This window comes from Onthophagus taurus, chromosome 7, assembly GCF_036711975.1.
Source record: "Onthophagus taurus isolate NC chromosome 7, IU_Otau_3.0, whole genome shotgun sequence".
Taxonomy (NCBI): Eukaryota; Metazoa; Arthropoda; class Insecta; order Coleoptera; family Scarabaeidae; genus Onthophagus; species Onthophagus taurus.
The window spans coordinates 28540410-28558645 of NC_091972.1; the positions used below are offsets into that span (position 1 = coordinate 28540410).

Consider the following 18236-nt stretch of genomic DNA (forward strand, 5'->3'; position numbering starts at 1 on the left):
ATTTCGGTGTGAAATAATTAAGCTTACCCGGTTTTGGTATGAACTTCACTGTGACCTCACGCCACCGACTGGGTATATAGCGCAGCGCCAGGCATTGTATCACTTTTCTTTGAATTGATAAAAACTATTTATTCCTTCGATAATTAAATTATTCAACAAGAAATCTTGAACTGCTTTCAATTGTTCTTCCGACAATCTTAATATTGCATCTTCATGCACTGAGAGAAATAGGTTGTACGAATCGTATTATAGAAAAAATATTGTACATGCAGCAATTCATTGTATTATATTCATTATATTTATTGTACTGAATACAATCTCGTCTCGCTGTCACTTTTCGTAGTAAACGTATTATACCTTATAATATATTTTTAGTGCATAGTACAATCCATTTCTCTCAGTGTGATATTTTGGATGAAGATAATATACGCATAAGGCATAAATATTAAGAGCCATTTTCTTTCGAATTTCCAAACGATTTTGAAAATTCAGAAATTTAATAGGCAGTTCCAAACAAACCCATAAATGTGCTACTTCTGCAGAGATGAATCTGATTTTTGCGCAATGTTTATTAAGTTGCAAATGGGGCTAAACAACTCAATGTTATCCTTGACTTCATCCAAGAAATCATCATTAAACATTAGAGATTTTACAGGTTGTTTAATTTTTTTTAAATTATTGTCATTTATAATAGTTTTCATGTCATGTATGTTTTGGATTAGGCACAAATAGTAATCTCGATATGTGCACCAACGAGTATCACACGGTGTTTTTATTCTTGAGCCTCCTCTATTTACCAGAGCTCTCTCAAAATCTGGATGTTTTGAACTCTTTCAATATTGAGTGCACTTTTTTTGTTAATTCTTCATTCATAACGTCTTTGGCAAGTAAATTTGCAGTGTGGCTACTGCAATTACTATGCCAAATAGGAACTTCTTTTCCCATCTTTATCATAGTTGCATTATCTGAAACAACAGCGTAAACATCAGAAAGTTTTTGCTAAATCTATTGATTCCATCACAATTTCTGAAAGTTTGTTAGCATCTTCTGCTTCACAAGTCACATCTCACGCGTTTAAAAATGCCTGCGTTTCTTTAGCATTATGAAGCATCGTTACCACAGTTTTTGAATTGCTGCTTGTGTTTTTCCATCCATCGATCAATAGCACAGATTGAAAATATATCATTTTTTTTTACAAATAAACGCAACGTTCATATTCCTTATCTAGTAATGTTGTTGACAGAACCTTTCGGCCAGGTAATTTCGACGTATACGCGAAGTACTGCTACAAAATTTTTGCAATATACAACGCACCGTTTTTACGCGTTGTCTACGTAGTCTACTCGTTGTCAACATAGATTACATAGTCTATATTGTCTACGCGTTGTTTACGCTAAAGTGACAATCTTTGTTGATGTGTAGAGGCACATCCCTGATGTAAAGTTTTAAAAATACATAGTTATTTATTATTTTTGTATGTCACCAATGTACTCTTTCTATACACACTGTAAAGTCAAGAAAGAGATTGAGAAAGGAACGAAAAGAAGATCATACCACAAAACAAATAAAGTTATGCTCATTTCTATATTGTAAAGCTGGCTTCAAACATCCGGAATAGCTCTCTGAATTCATAATCTGAATTTTGGTACATACGTTGCTTCATACATACTTTAAAAATGCAGATTGATTAGTAGTCATGCTTTTCTCACCAGAGTGGTCAGTGGTAAATATGGAAGAATTGATACTCTTCATTATCATGGTAGACTTGAGTATAGTTAGATCTGGATCTCGAAGTGGTTGAGAAACTGCATCATTTATATTTCGGCTTAGAACGTTTTCCAACAAATCTTCCTCCAGCTCTCTCTCTCTCATCTCCTTATCAATTGATGGCCCATGCGTGATGTCACGAACGGGCCTTCAAGCAGTGCACCTACACCTGGGATGTAACAGTCCTTGTAGATTCTACAGTCCTTGATATACAGCCACGTAGACTAAACGCAACAGTGTGGATAACTGTTAAAATTATTCATTCAAACAGTGTAAAGGGCAAATTAAAAATGTTCATATAATGGACTTTTGGCTATAACCGACACTGCTTTCCCCGCATTAATCCATTATATCAAGGTTTTACCATATTTATATAGCTACAGTTGATGAATTAAAAACGTGCAATTGAAAAATGTTCATCACAGATTGTTCTTAATAAAGCGATCTTGATTTTAGTTATCAGCACTGTTTCAAAGAGGATTTTTCTTTTTTAAATTTGGGCCTTTGGATTACTGACATACTACAAAAACCTACTTCATTTCTAATATGTATATTTTGGACAATAGTTACTAATAATTGCAGTATATTACAAAACAATTTCTTAGCACATCTTAAGGATTAAGTTTTTCACTTTTAAACTATGTTATGATCACGTTATACAAACATTGGATTTATTATAAACAACTAAAAAATCTTAAATAAAAAAATATTGATCATAAAATCGTTCTTTCATTTTATTAAATAATCAGCTTAAAAAATCTCATAACGAACCAATACGAAAATACAATGAATGGAATGAGCAGAAACAATCTTATTATTTAAACGAAATCTTGAATAAAAATCCTTTAAAAAGAGGCCCAACAAGAAATAATTAATCTTTAAAAACATTGAAATAGAATCACTTTTTGGTATGGACCAATTTCAATATTTTTTTTTAGCTATAAAGAGATAAAGTAGTCATACTTGGAATTAATTTAAAGGATTTTTTGTTTCTTACAAAATAGTAACCATAAAATTACAAAAGCATGTATGTAAAATATATTATTAAACACGTAACTTACATTTCCCTTATTACAAAAAACAGAATCTGTTATAAATTCCTATTTACAAAAATATTTAAATACCACCCTGAATGTAGATCGTTTTATTCTCGCACATACAGCACAAAATTCGTTTTCGCCCCATTCAAATCCAATAACATTGAATCACATTGGCGTATAGTCCAATTGAACATAAAGCTGTCTAACACCAGCGGCCGCAAATATCATATGTGTATGTGAAACCACATACTTTGGATCAACATTTTTTGATACTTCTAATTTAAGTGCCCCAACGTACACGTCACTACACAATGTCCAGAAATGGGGTTCTTGTACCGAATAGACCCCTGGAAGTCCAACAACCTTTTGATAACACTGCGGTAAAACATTATCTAACCCATACGGTTGTCGTTGCATTAAAATCACCACCGAGTCTTTTATAAGGCTAAGTACACTCAAAATAATTAATAGGGCTATGAAGATGGAACAAATTGGATCGGCGATCATCCAACCAAACATCTTCATTAAAATAGCGGAGATTATGACGCCAACACTACCTAAAGTGTCAGCTAAAATATGTAAGAAGACGCCTTTCATTATTTGGGAGTTAGTTCCGCCAAGATCTTCATCATGAGAGTGTCCATGAGAATTATGTGAATGTCCATGCGAGCCGTGATTTCCACCGCCGCCGCCCCCATGACTATGTCCATGAGAGGATCCCCCATGGGAATGGCCATGTTGAAAAGCATAAATTCCTACTAGATTTACTAATAGACCTAATACTGATACTAAGAATAATCGTTCATGTTTAACCTATAAAAAAATAAAAATAAAAATTAATTAAGATTTTGAAATTAATGGTTACTGTTTGGCATCATTTTTAAAAATACAGTAAAACCCCGATATAACGGACTTTGGATATAATGCAAAATATTTTTAAGTCAATCTATTAACATTGTCTATTTAATACATCAGTACAGTGTGTTCATTAATTATCGTACCCGACGTCATCGTTGTAAGTATGCAACCAATATTACAGTATTGGTATTGCAATACGCGATTTGCGTATTTGGTTGCATACTTGCAATGATGACGTTGGGTACGATAATTAATTAACACAGTGTATATTTAAATATAAATGTTAGTGCTCATAGATAGAATCCAACTCGGGTGATTCCCCAAGATTCTCTATTCCATGTTCATAGATAAACTAGGTCATTATAGTGTATTTTTATTGCACTAAAAACGGGACTAACACTAGACCTACAACTAGAAACATACGTGTTTAGTACGTCTCTTAAAACCCAAATGTTTCTAGTTCTAGGTCTAGAGTTAGTTTTAGTTGTTGTTCAGCGTTAGATTGTTGTATAATTTTATTGAACGAAACGTAGAACTAACACTAGACCTAGAAACATTCAGGTTTAGCCGTCTTAAAAGTAAGCCCACACCAAAGAAACACATTTTGTTCCTGATTGTCGTAAACTGTTTAAGAAACAAAAACAATAACAAATTTGTCGTAAACATTCTGTCCACACCAAGAACACTCATTTTATTTGCTCATCACCGTGTTGCCGCAAAAAGAAACTTTCCGTCTACATAAGATTAGTGTATGTTTCAGTATTTGCATACAAGGTGGTGCGATGATGTCGTACAGGCACCAGTGGCTACAATTATTATTATTTTACGAAAAGAGAAAAAGAAAGTTTGTAAATGTTGGATTAGGCCAACTCTTTTAGAGAGAAAGATGATTTAATAGTAGAATCCAGGATCGACAATGGAAATATTGATATACCGGGTGTTTAAAAATTGTTGTAACGCAATAAAACTATGTGTTTTTTTAGAAGATAGATGTGTTTTCTTTTAGGCTCTACCGGTTTCAATTGCTAATTGCAATCATCTTCAGGAGCTAACCAATTCTAAAAAATCTAAAAATCATCTTCTAAAAAAACACATAGTTTTATTGCGTTACAATTAAATATTGAGATGGACACAACAACTACAATACAATAATTCTTCAAAAATTGTGTTCGGATATTTTGCCCAGCTATAATTCTCATCAAGATAAACAAAAAAGTCTTAGTAAACCTAGGTCCTAAAAGCAGTGGTTTCGAAGATATAAACAATTCCAGTGTTATTAGTGAATAAAGCGTCTTAATCTTCATCTCTCTACATTTTAAGACATGCTTGACATTTTTGTACAAAAGAATCGCGCACTCTTTCAAAGACTCTTGGAAATTGGCGAATAGTCTCACATGCGTTTTGTATTCTTTGCTAGAGATCCTCCAACTTATTAACAGGTACTGGATACACTGATGATTTTAAGTAACCCCATGCAAAAAAGTCTAGAGGATTTAAATCAGGTGATCTAGGTGGCCAAACTATTGAACCTCCTCTTCCTATCCATCTACCATAAAATTTAGTATTAAGAAAATTACAAACAATGATCGCAAAATGTGCAGACGCGCCATCATGCATGTTTGTAACCTATCCTGGAATGTCCAGAAAGTCCAAACAAGTTTCACCAGTTAAGCGATTAGGAAGAATTGTTGGTCCTATCAATCACCAAGTATACCAAACCAAACATTTACAGAAAAGTTATACTGGCTTCTTGAATGCACAACAGCGTGAGGATTTTCATCCGCTCAAACGTGATTGTTATGAAAATTCAAATTTCCATCTTTTATAAAAGCAGCTTCGTCAGTGAATAAAACACTAGGCTGAAATATCGGATTTTGTGCAAGCTTCTGCAACATCACTTCACAAAATGCTCTTCTCAAAATGTAGTCAGGAGCGACATGGTCTTGCACTCGTTGAACATGGTAAGGATACAATTGTTGCTGACGCAAAATTCTCCAAACTAGAGAGGCATTAATGTTTCCTGCAGCAGAGATCCTTCTTACACTCGTACTTAGATTTTCTTCAACCCTTCTCAAAACATCCTCTTCTACTGCAGGAGTACTCTCAGATCGAGGTCGACTAGCATCGTGGTGAGTTGTTTTAAAAGAACCCACTTCCGACAAACGTTCAAGCAATTTTGTGAAAAATTTATCACTAGGTAAGTTATGGTTGGGGTAAATTTCCGAGTATGCAATAGCTGCATCGTACATAAAGTGCATGTCTGCCATTTCTGCATTTATTTCCGCCTTCATGCTTACATAATAAAAGCACCCAACTACACCAGCAAAACTGACGTGAGATTGACGATAACTAAAGACAAAATGTGTTTAGTTTTGTATGGGTAACACGACTAAACGAGTAGATATGAACTTTATTGAAAAGCAACGTAAAATCAATTATATCTCTGAAACAATTGATTTTAGGACCTAAGTTTACTAAGACTTTTTTGTTTATCTTGATGAGAACTATAAGTGTAGGTAAAATATCGGAACACAATTTTTAAACACCCGATATATGAATGCTTTACTAATCTGCAGGTTCCACAAACACTCGGCATTTTTCACTATGCCTCATGATGGACGTGTCCACATTGAGTTCGAAACAAAAATGTTTACATATGTTTCTAAATTTCCTAATGGTATTTATCGCTAAATACGGAAACAAGCAACTTGTAGGAACATTTGTTTCAGTAACTATAAACAATAAGGAACATCCATTGACTTTGAGATACAAGTTCTAGGAACAAGCAACATAAACACAATGTTCCTTTTTGTTCCTTTTTGTTCCTTTTGGTGTGGACTTAGCTTAAGAGACGGATGGCTAAAGCCAAATGTTTCTAGTTCTAGTGTTAGGTCTAGTGCCAGCGTTAGTTCTAGATTTAGTTGTTAATCAGTGCTAGATTGTTGTATATTTTTCATTGAACTAAAATTAGAACCAACACTAGACCTAGAACTAATAACATTCGGACTTAGCCATCTTAACCCTAGGATACTTAACCAATAAAATATCGTCATTTACATAATCCGGGCTTCTGAGACCCGTTATATAAAATCACGTGTAGTCAGAACTATCTTCCGCATCAGAGCATTATACGGTTGTAGGATACATTGTTATGTTTATAATAACCGAACGGGAACTGTTTAAAGTATCTCCAATACCGATTCACTTCAATAGCGCAAAAAGTTTATTTCTCTTTCCGTGTCGAATCTATTGGTAGAACGGCGCGGTGGACCGGCCGGAGTGAGACCGATTGCCTGAGTTTGATTTACGATCTCCGAAGGTGTTTCCCGAAGCTTTTCTTGAATTGCTATTGGAGGAAAAACAGTTCGTTTAAACAGTTCCCGTGCGGTTATTATAAACATTTCGGGAACATTTTATTAGAAAGATCGCTTCAGAATAATGTATCCTACAACCGTATAATGCTCTGATGCAGAAGATACGGGACACGCTGTATAAAATCACGTGTAGTCAGAACAGCAACAAAGTTATTGAAGTAAAACTTTATTTATTTATACATATGTACGTTACAAACGTGAGGTTAAATATGAAAGTGAACATTACTGTTAAAAAAACATTATTGTTTATTGTTTTTAGGGATTAGAGAAGCATTTAGTGCACATTCTAATACTATGCTCATTACTCATTACAGATATTATTTTTACAAGTAATACATATCATTATGTTTTTACGATCAATACTTGCGGGACATACGGAGCATCTTTTTCTCTTAATTGTTGCACTTGCGTGAGCGGCTGGCGGACCACATATATCAATAAATCTGCTCATACACTCCCGGACAGTACGCCGTAGGTTAGGGTTAGTAGATCGTCTCTGCATATGTGGTATGACTAGTTCCTTCGCCAAATCTTTCAAAAACATTCTGCGTATGTGAGTCACTCCTATGTTGTAGTTTGGATGTTCCTTCGTAAAGACTATATATGCATTGAGTGCTGCAACATCAATTATGTTGAAGAAAAATGTCATGGGCCATCGTTTACTTTGTTTCTTGCACGTGTATGTCGACACCATTTCATCCATGATGTCAACACCGCCCTTTGTTTTATTATAATGAGAGATGATTTCAGGCTTCCTCTTAGCGTCGTCATTGATAGATGCGTCGTGGTGTACAGTGTTTAGTAAAATTACGCATTTGTACCATGGATACGTTATTTTGAAAACAAAACAATGAAGAGTAGACTACACGATCTTTTGAGGCTTTCATTTCTTTCGGAATGTCACGCTTATTTTGACGTAGTGTATCCACAAGAGTAATATTTTTATCCAACAGATAAGTTGCTAGCGGAACACTAGTGAAGAAATTCTCTATCGTGAAATTGCGACCACAATTATGAATGCCACGCACAAGAGTTTGTACTACTTCAAGCCCCAGGTTTTTATGTGGAGGTTCTCCGGGCTGGCGACCAACATAAACTAAACCATCCAAAGCATAACCAGACGTAGATTCACACATCCAAAATATTTTAAGTCCATATTTTGCCGGTTTACTTGGCATATATTGAACGAATGTGCATCTACCTCTAAACCCAACGAGTTGTTCATCAATAGTTACATTAGTATCAGGTATGACGCAGGTTTTGCATTGCTGAATGAATAAATACCAAATGTAGGACACCATTGCTAACTTATCGGTTTCCAAACGCGCATTCCGGGTACTCTTGTCGTCAAATCTGACGAATCTTCGTATTTCTTCAAAGCGAAATATGGACATTGTGGCTATAGAGGATTGGCAAATTCATCACAAAATAATTCTCTCGCAGGAACATTCCAGCTTCTGTCAACTCCCGCATGAATAAGTAAACCACAGAATGCAAGAAATTCATCAACAGTTACATCTTTCCACGGTTTTCCGTTTGCTCCATAAACACGTTTGCCCTCTAAATTAGTACAGTTCACAATTTCTTGTACAATAACTGGAGTTACAAATAACTGAAACGCTGCTTTTGGTGTTGCAGCCATATGTTTCCTTGCTAGTTCTGGCGCACGCCGAATAATGTTGTGTGGTTGAATTTTATCTTTTGCTGGAGGTTCCAAACTCCATACCAGACCACTTGGAGCAATGTAACCGCTCGTTGAAAGCTTACCAATATCATCAACACATGATCAGAACTGGATCCAGAATACTCGTCAGGAACCAAGTCGAAATTTCTATCTTCTGTGTCATCAGTTTCTGCTTCTGACACATCACTTTCTTCAGAAGGCAGATCATCACATTCAGCTGGCCACTGCACCAATATTTCTTCATAACCGGGGTCATCAAATCTCACGCTTTTAACATTCCTTTTTGACGCCATTATCATATGTATCTCACAAGTTCACTCAATCCAACTTCTATTCCAACTGAATGAAAAACAGCTGCACCTACTTTTATACATCCAACAGTAATGCACGTTTTAACTTGCACAGACACGCACAATTTCGCGCAGCAGTGTTTGACAAATTATAATAACCCTCAACCTGTAATGAACAAGTTGAAACTTGTTCTATAGTAACTAGTAGTACACGGGCTTCGGAGGCCCGGTTTATGCAAATACGGGCAAATACGGGGTGCTAATGGAAATGATTTTTTTTTCGATTGCTAATTACACTTGAATGTTTTTGAATCAAGTGTGTATTGAATAAAGACGTGTTTAGAGCATATCTAAATGCTTAAGCCGATTGAAATTATTTTATAAAAATTATGAGTAATTAAAATCTCGCCGGGCCTGAGAGGCCCGGTTTATGCATCCTAGGGTTAAGAGACGCACGCCTAACCCAAATATTTCAAGTTCTAGGTCTAGCATTAGTTCTAGTGCTAATGTTAGCTGTAGTTTTAGTTGTTAATCAGTGCTAGATTGTTGTATATTCTTCATTGAACTAAAACTAACACTAGAACTAGAAACATTTGGATTTAGCCATCTTAAGAGACGCACATCTAACCCTAATGTTTCAAGTTCTAGGTCTAGCATTAGTTTTAGTGCTAATATTAGCTGTAGTTTTAGTTGTTAATCAGTGCTAGCTTGTTGTATATTTTTCATTGAACTAAAACTAGAACCAACACTAGACCTAGAACTAATAACATTCGGACTTAGCCATCTTAAGAGACGCACGCCTAACCCAAATATTTCAAGTTCTAGGTCTAGCATTAGTTGTAGTGCTAATGTTAGCTGTAGTTTTAGTTGTTAATCAGTGCTAGATTGTTGTATATTCTTCATTGAACTAAAACTAACACTAAAACTAGAAACATTTGGATTTAGCCATCTTAAGAGACGCACATCTAACCCTAATGTTTCAAGTTCTAGGTCTAACATTAGTTCTAGTGCTAATATTAGCTGTAGTTTTAGTTGTTAATCAATGCTAGATTGTTATATATTTTTCATTTAACTAAAACTAGACTGTGTGTTTTGTCATTATTTTGACAATATTTTGTCATTCAGCCAGTCCATTACCCATATTAATCCATTATATCGAGGTTTTACTGTAATTTAGATTAATAAACACTCAATAACCAAACAATAAAATCTTATCAATTTCTATGTAAATTGATATTTAATCAAAACCTAAACCTAAGCTACTATGTACTGTACTTCTTTGTACATTAAATACATGTGACAAATATTTATTTATTATGTTATTTGCTAGATTAAACTTTATATGTACATGTTTTATTATATTTAACTTACTTCAGGTGGTTCAATGGCTCTTTCAACAGCTTCAGACATAATAAAGAAGGCAACAAAAAGTAAAAATAAACCATTCACAAAACCAGCTAATACTTCTGCTCTAACATATCCATAAGAATATTTATCATTAGCTTTCCATTTTGTTATAACAGAGGCTGCTAAGCCAGCTAGCAGGCCTGTACAATCGAAGAACATGTGGAAAGAATCCGATATTAAACCTAAAATAAATTTTATTAACATAAAAGTACAACAATAGGAACTAATATATTTGTTTTACCTAAACTGTTGGTCCATATTCCATAAGATAACTCAACAAACGCAAAGGATAAGTTTAGTAACAAAAACAGAAATAAATTCCTAGAGTTTCGATCTGAGAAAATTAATCTGAGCCAGCCGTTGATTTTTTCTTTTATCCTTGAGCCGAAACCCCTATTAAGGGTGTCTTTATGCGATAGGGGAAGCATAGTACGTGGCGATTTAAACACTACGTAAACAATCTATCCATCACTCGAAGAAAGCAAAAAAAACTTGGTATATTCTACGCTTTCTAGCGCATAAATTTTAAAAGTTATTTATTGTTTTAATGAAGACCATATGTATTACACAAAATAAAATTTTTGTTTAAAAAAGACACCATGCTTTAGTTATACGTATTTTGGCAGCCGAAACCGGCTGACACTTCGACAAACTGCCATGTTGTCAGTGACAGTTTTGACAAATGTCTTGATTAGGTAAAACAAAAAACGTAAAATCCCTAAAAAAATTATTATCCTGACGTGTACCGTTTTAATGTTATCTTTGAAACAATAAAAATTGGAAATTTGAGATTACAAGTTTTAATTTTATTATAATATTATTCAAATTTTCTTTTGAATTGTAAACTATTAAAAAAAATGTAATTTTAGGGAAATTAAAATTATTGGGTTTGGTTTAGAAATTATTGAATAAATAGATAGATGGCGGGGTGTGTCAGGTGTATAGAAGCTGTAACAATTTAAATAAATTTAAAAAAGATTTAATTTTCAAAGTATCTAAAGAACATAATATAATTCATCTGAAATTTGTATAATAATTGTATGATATGGTTAATTAAATTAGTATTTTAGGGAAGTTAAAGTTGTTGGGTTGGTAAAATACACAACTAGATGGCGCTGTGAGTAATTTCGATTTCCGCCGCTGCCTTTCCGTTGTTCTTTCACTATTCAAGATGGTGAGTTGACACATGTTTATTTTATTATTTTTGGTAGTAATCGTGTTTTTATATTAAATTCCCACTGAAACTCTTTAGTAACTAATCTCAGATGATATGCCGTTATAAAATTCATCTTTAATTTTTAATTTATCGTGATTTTACATTCCCAATGATGTACGCATGGTTTATACAGTGAGTAACTTTAATATTCGGTTTTTTATTACAAACTCTTTTATCTGAAATTTTCACAAAAAAAGTAAAAAAAAATTCCTTTCCTCTTGCAACTAGTATTTCGATATATGTATTTTAATTCAAAATATGCGCATTTGTTGTTTAAATATATTTTATTAAACCTACAATTAACAAAAAAACACAAAATAATCAAAAATTTACGCAACATTAATATTCGGTTTTTCTGCCCACTTACAAAATAATTATAAAAAATAGTTCAAATTTAAAGAAATTAATATTTCGTACTGAACCCATTGTTTTTAATAACATCATTTAGACGTTTTGGCATATTGCCAGTTATTTTTTGGGTATAGTCTTGTCCAATTTTTGCCCATTCTTCCTGTAACCTTTTCTTCAGTTCTATATGGGAAGAAGCCGGCTTCTGCCGAACACGCCGCTCCAATTCATCCCACAAATTTTCTATGGGATTAAGGTCAGGTGATTGCGGAGGAGTGGCGATCACTTTCGGGCAGTTATAAAGCAACCATTCCCTTACAATATGTGCTTTATGCTTGGGGTCATTATCTTGGTACAGCTTAAAACTCTGTAGAATGCCCATTTTTTCAGCTGACTTCTTCAAATTTTCTTTTAAAATATTTAGATATATTTCTTTGTTCATGATGGTGTCTATAAACACCAGATTTCCCGTCCCCTTGGACGAAATACACCCCCAAACCATCACATGGCCACCTCCGTGTTTTATTGTAGGTTTCAAATGTTTTGGTTTCAACTCTTCATTGGGTTTCCGCCAAACCATAACTTTTCCGTCGCTACCAAATAAGTTGAATTTGCTTTCATCTAAAAAAATTACATCATTCCACCAAGTTTCATGTTTTTTTATGTGCTCTTTAGCAAAATTCAATCGGGCTTTTCTTGTACGCTCGTTAATGAACGGTTTTTTCCTAGCTACTCGTCCGTTATAACCCTCTGATTGTATTACACGCCGAATGGTTTGGGGGTGTACGTTCTTACCGTATGTAGAAAATACATCAGCAGCCAGTTTTGGCGCACTTAAACGCGGTTCACACTTAATTTTACGCACAATATACTTTTCTTCTCGTGCAGACAACTTTTTTGGTCGCCCTTTTTGCTTGAGGTATTCTATCCTGCCTTCCTCTCTGTATCGCCGTACTATATCCCCAACTGTACTCACTTTCATATTTAAAATTTCCGCTATTTTTTTATATGTTTTCCGTGTTACATAATGTTTAATGACAAGTTTTTTAATTTCAATTGACGAATTTTTGCTTTTACGCCCCATCGCTTCGTTTTATACGTATTAATCAAGTGAAATGACAATTGCATGACGGGTAACGTCATAGGTAACGTAGCCTACTGCGATTTAGAAAAAAAAGCGTTATTCTTTGGCCAACTCAACTGCTAACAAGTGTTTCCATTTTTCACAGTAAAGAAAACCGAATATTAATGTTGCGCGAATTTTCACTGTTTTATGTATATTGTTTGTTGTAGGTTTATTGAAATAAGATTGAAACAACAAATGTACATATTTTAAAATAATAGATATATGTATCAAAGAACAAGATACAAACAAAAATTTTTTTTCTTATTTTCTTCTGAAAATTTCAGACAGAAGAGTTTGTAATAAAAAAACCGAATATTAAAGTTACTCACTGTAGGTTAAAGTGATGATCCTTTTTCATTCTAGACAAACCCCATGGTGGTTAAAACTGATTTAATGAGTCTGATTTTATTTAAAATAACCAAATTCTTTAAGAAATATATTTTAATGATAATTTATTTACTGATTATAACTTTTTTTTAGCCGCCTAAGAAGGATACGAAGGGTTCTTCTAAACAACCACAGAAGACCCAGAAGAAAAAAGAAGGGTCCGGAGGTGGTAAAGCCAAGAAGAAGAAGTGGTCCAAAGGAAAAGTCAGGGATAAGTTAAACAACCAAGTTTTGTTTGACAAAGCTACCTATGAGAAGCTTTATAAAGAAGTCCCACAATACAAACTTATTACGCCTTCTGTAGTCTCTGAAAGATTAAAGGTCAGGGGATCTTTGGCAAGGAGAGCTTTGATTGAATTACAACAGAAAGGTAAGAATATGTGGTTATTATTTAGAGATATTTATTGAGTTTTATGATGCAAATTTTTTTTAACTTGAAAGATTAATGATGTTTTATTTAAAACTGATTTAATGAGGCTGATTGGAAATTTTCTATTATCTTTTTGTAATTATAAAGATTTGAAGGTGAATTTACACTTTAATGGGTTATTTCAGGTTTAATTAAACAAGTTGTTCAACATCATGCCCAACTTATTTACACAAGGACTACAAAGGGAGAAGATCCTGCTGCTTAAGTTAAGACAATGTATAAGTACATTTAATAAATAAAAATGGTAAAAGATAATTTTTTTTATTTTATTGGTAGATGTTCTAATTATTGATGTGATAATAGATGTTAGGATAAAGCATGAACATTAGCAATTCCATATTTTAAACATTAATTATCCTATTACAAATAAATCAATTTGGAACAACCTATATTTACAACATTTCCTCCTTAAGGTACTAAGAAAGTTGCTATAAATATAATTGACCCTCTATAATCAATTTAGAGGTGTAGCCTTAGGGGATTGTTTTGTAAAGATTAGTCGATTATTTCCAATTTTATATGAAAGAAATTAGTATGATTAGATACCTTTAACCTTTGTGGAGGTACTTGAGCGAAAATTTTCCAAATTTTAATTACTTGCCTCATAATTATGAGTTATTTGATGTTTTAAAAAAACATGATTCAGAAGTAACATTCAAATTGGGAACTCAACGGTTTGTTGTAAGTGTACCAAAAATGGCGTTTACATGGTAAGTATTAAATGAATAATAACTGAAATAATGGGTCCTCATTAAAAAAATCAAAAACCCACCAAGCTACGACAATTCAATTTCGTATATAGCTGTTATAACAAAATCTAAGATTCGCATCAATTTTTGGATCGTATCCGTAAACCGGAAGTGCTAGTTTATTTGTAACCATATTGAACTTATCTTATACAGGTCATCCACGACGACCGTCCATTAGAACTTTACAGGGTTCTGGCCAAAATAAAAATTTGAAAATTCAGATTTAAGTATTATCTATTGTGTTCTCTTCGACTAAAATATTTTCAGATTTCTAGCACTTCCGGTTATACCGGAAGTCCCCACCTGCTTTATTTTTTTAAATGGAACACCTGTATATTTTTACATATTTGGATTTGTCTGTTTTCAAGGTTTATGAATAACTTTACTTTTTGCAATTTGATTCAGCCGTTCTCGAGTTACTCGAATTTTTCTAGAAAAATCTGCTCCAGCAGACAATCAGAGAACACTCGATTTTTGGGATATCAATTTAGGATTCAGAACATGCTTAAGCAACATGATGGAGTATGTTTTGGTGCCGAGTACGGCTGTCTAGAATGTTTGGTCACTTTACTATGGCACGTTAACTTCTCAAAACTTGGAAGTACCATAACTTAATTTTTTTAAATGGCACGCCTCATATTTTATTACTTAGTCGTCTTCAGTGTCTCATTTTACATCTTTTATATCCCATATGTCCTATACCTAACATTTATACTTTGGGAGATAATTTGGGTTTTTTAAAAAATGCACACATATCGTTTAACCTAGCGTGCCATGAATAACCGAATGAAGTGGAGATTTGAAAATTTGCAGACTTGTGATGTTTGATGCCAGCTTTTAACTAAAGTATTTTCAGGTTTTTATAATTTATAAACCATCTACTTTGACCGCCGGAAAAAAAATTTTGTGTTGGGAATGTTGTTGTGGTTATGTATTATCAGAGGATTAGTAAGGAAAGAGTAAATAGTTTGACATTTGCAAAAGCTATGGTTTATTTCTGTTGGTGTGATGGCTAGGTTACCTTTTATAGTGATCTGTTCTCAAGAAACGCCACGTTTGGAATTTAGTAATGAGGATTATTTGAATCTGATAATAATATGGTATGGAGAGTGCAACCAAATAATTGCGCGTACGTGTCGGCTGCAACATACAAGTGGCCTAAAATTGAACAAAAATTTCAAAAATGTAATGAAATACAGGATGTTCCATTTGAAATATGAAAATTGTCACCTAAGTATAAGTTTGGGGTAGAAAATATATTTTTGCTAATAACTTTCATATTCCTACAGATAAAGCTTTTTTATCCTTATTCTATTTAATAACACAAAAGTTAGGATAATTATATAAATATTTATTAATAATGAGTTAGAAAGCAACTGAAAAAAATGGTTAAGTATCACAAATTGTATTCTACACTGTTAGTTTAGTTTTTTAAATTTATTTTTATTTAAAAGGGGTTTTAGGGGTTACAATTTTAGGGGTTAAAACCGTGGAAAGCGTGGTCCAGTCGGTGTCATCGACAACACAATTCAACCCATCATATCTGCAAATGAAAAGCTACTTTCTCCTCTTTTCATTGCTTTAAAAGAATCCTCTGGTACGTTTGGACCGAGCGTAATAAATACAATGTTCAAAGCAGATAACATATTCGTTTTGGCATCAAAGTCTGGTAAACTGACTTCTGCTCATATGAAAAATTGACTACAAGATGTCTATTTCCCAAACACCGGACCCAAATCATTACTATTACTGGTTTCTTGGAGTGGCCACTGCCCTGAAATTATTAGTGAAGTAACTCCATCGGATGTTAAGTCTAAATATTTGTCTATACCTGCAGGGACAACAGATAAAATTCAACCCCTGGATGTATTTGGTTTTAGAATATGGAAAAATTTCATTAGAAGATTTTCTGATCAAGTTATTCTCTACCAGTACGATGTCAATTTGCATCAGCGAGATAATATTTTAAAATTGCAATCTTTAACGCATAACCAGTTGTCTTCCCCACGATTTATTAATGTTTTTAAATACGCCTGGTTTGCATCTGGATATATAGAGGAGAGACCAGAACGGTTTGAAAATCCCGTGGAGGTTTGCTTTTCCAATGAAAAACCTACGTGAGATATCTGTGGAGATATAGCTGTTATAAGGTGTCGGAGTATGCTCATTGTTTGCTGATTTCTTTTCTTCGGTTTTTGTGGATCCTGCTCCAATCCAGCAGAATGTATATTGTATAGAAATGGATACCCTTCCTTTGAGTCAGATGCAGTTTGACAGAATTGAGGTTGAGGAGGCCCTGATGGGCATCAGGGTTACAGACAGTATAGGTACTGATGGTATTCCATCAATTTTAATGAAGGAATGTTCACACTCTCTGTCCCTTCCTTTAACTATTTTATTTAATGCTTCATTGATAATGGGTGTCTTTCCTTTATTGTGGAAGCGGGCTTTTGTTCTTCCCATTTTTAAATCTGGGGACCGTGGTGCTTACCGATTACCGCCCCATATCTATTTTGCCAGCGTTTGGGAAAGCGTTTGAGAAAGTAGTTCATGCACGTCTATTCTTTGCCCTTAAGTCTAAAATCAATTCTAGACAACATGGTTTTTTTGCTGGTCGCTCGGTGGAGAGTAACTTGCTTGAATATACCCAGTATATCTTATCTACTCTGGATGATTCTTGTCAGGTTGATTCAGTTTATACGGATTTTAGTAAAGCTTTCCACCGGGTGGATCACAACTTACTTCTGTTCAAACTAAGGAAGTTTGGTGTTCAGGGAAATCTTTTGCTATGGCTTGCTTCCTATCTGAAGGAGAGATGCCAGATTGTTTCGGTTAATGGTTTTTTCTCTAATCCTGTGTCGGTTCCTTCTGGTGTTCCACAGGGTAGCCATCTGGGCCCTTTACTGTTTAATATTTATGTTAACGACATATTTGACGTCGTTAATTATGCCCAATGTTTAATGTATGCTGACGATTTAAAACTCTTTCTCCGTATCTCCTCACCTCTTGATTGTTCTAAACTGCAATCTGACTTAAACAATCTACATGCTTTTTGCTTAAATAATCGCCTTTCATTAAACTTATCAAAGTGTAATGTTATTTCCTTCCCTAGGAGGGTGAACACAATCCACTACAATTATAGCGTCACTGGTGAGAGGTTGCAACGTGTCTCATTTATTAGAGATTTGGGTGTTACATTTGATTATAAATTATTATTTGATAAACATATCGATACTGTTGTCTCCAAAGCCTGGCGTATGTTAGGATTTATTATGAGATCAACGGTAGCTTTTTCAAACATTGCTGCAATTAGAAATCTCTATTTTGCCTATGTTTACAGCACACTTAACGCACACTCTCGTATAAATCTAGAATTGAGCGTATTCAATCTAAATTCCTCAAATACCTATATATTATATTTTTACAAACTTTTGAACAACAAGTGTGATTCTCCAATGCTTGTTGGTTCTATATGTGTTCACGTTCCTCCGAGATTACTTCGCTTTGATTTTCTATTTATGACACCTACTCCTAGAACCAATGCCTGTCAAAACTCTCCT

At 34.0% G+C, this 18236-nt stretch overlaps 2 protein-coding genes across 3 annotated transcripts; one reads left to right on the plus strand and one right to left on the minus strand.

Moving 5' to 3' along the window:
- Positions 1-2476: 2476 nt before the first annotated feature.
- LOC111418319 (zinc transporter 86D) lies at positions 2477-11089 on the minus strand. The gene is made up of 3 exons (XM_023050832.2): positions 10662-11089; positions 10385-10602; positions 2477-3620 (listed from the first exon to the last, which is right to left on the minus strand). Exons 1-3 carry the CDS (start codon positions 10846-10848, stop codon positions 2973-2975), a joined length of 1053 nt encoding a protein of 350 aa, XP_022906600.1. The 5' UTR covers positions 10849-11089; the 3' UTR covers positions 2477-2972.
- A 450-nt stretch (positions 11090-11539) lies between these two features.
- On the plus strand, positions 11540-14182 carry LOC111418320 (ribosomal protein S25). Of its 2 annotated transcripts, none has more exons than XM_023050833.2 (3): positions 11540-11594; positions 13591-13867; positions 14053-14182. In XM_023050833.2, exons 1-3 carry the CDS (start codon positions 11592-11594, stop codon positions 14130-14132), a joined length of 360 nt encoding a protein of 119 aa, XP_022906601.1. In that variant the 5' UTR covers positions 11540-11591; the 3' UTR covers positions 14133-14182. The 2 variants fall into 2 exon arrangements, with proteins under 2 accessions (XP_022906601.1, XP_071053684.1); XM_071197583.1 differs by lacking the exon at positions 11540-11594 and adding an exon at positions 11742-11768.
- Positions 14183-18236: the final 4054 nt, after the last annotated feature.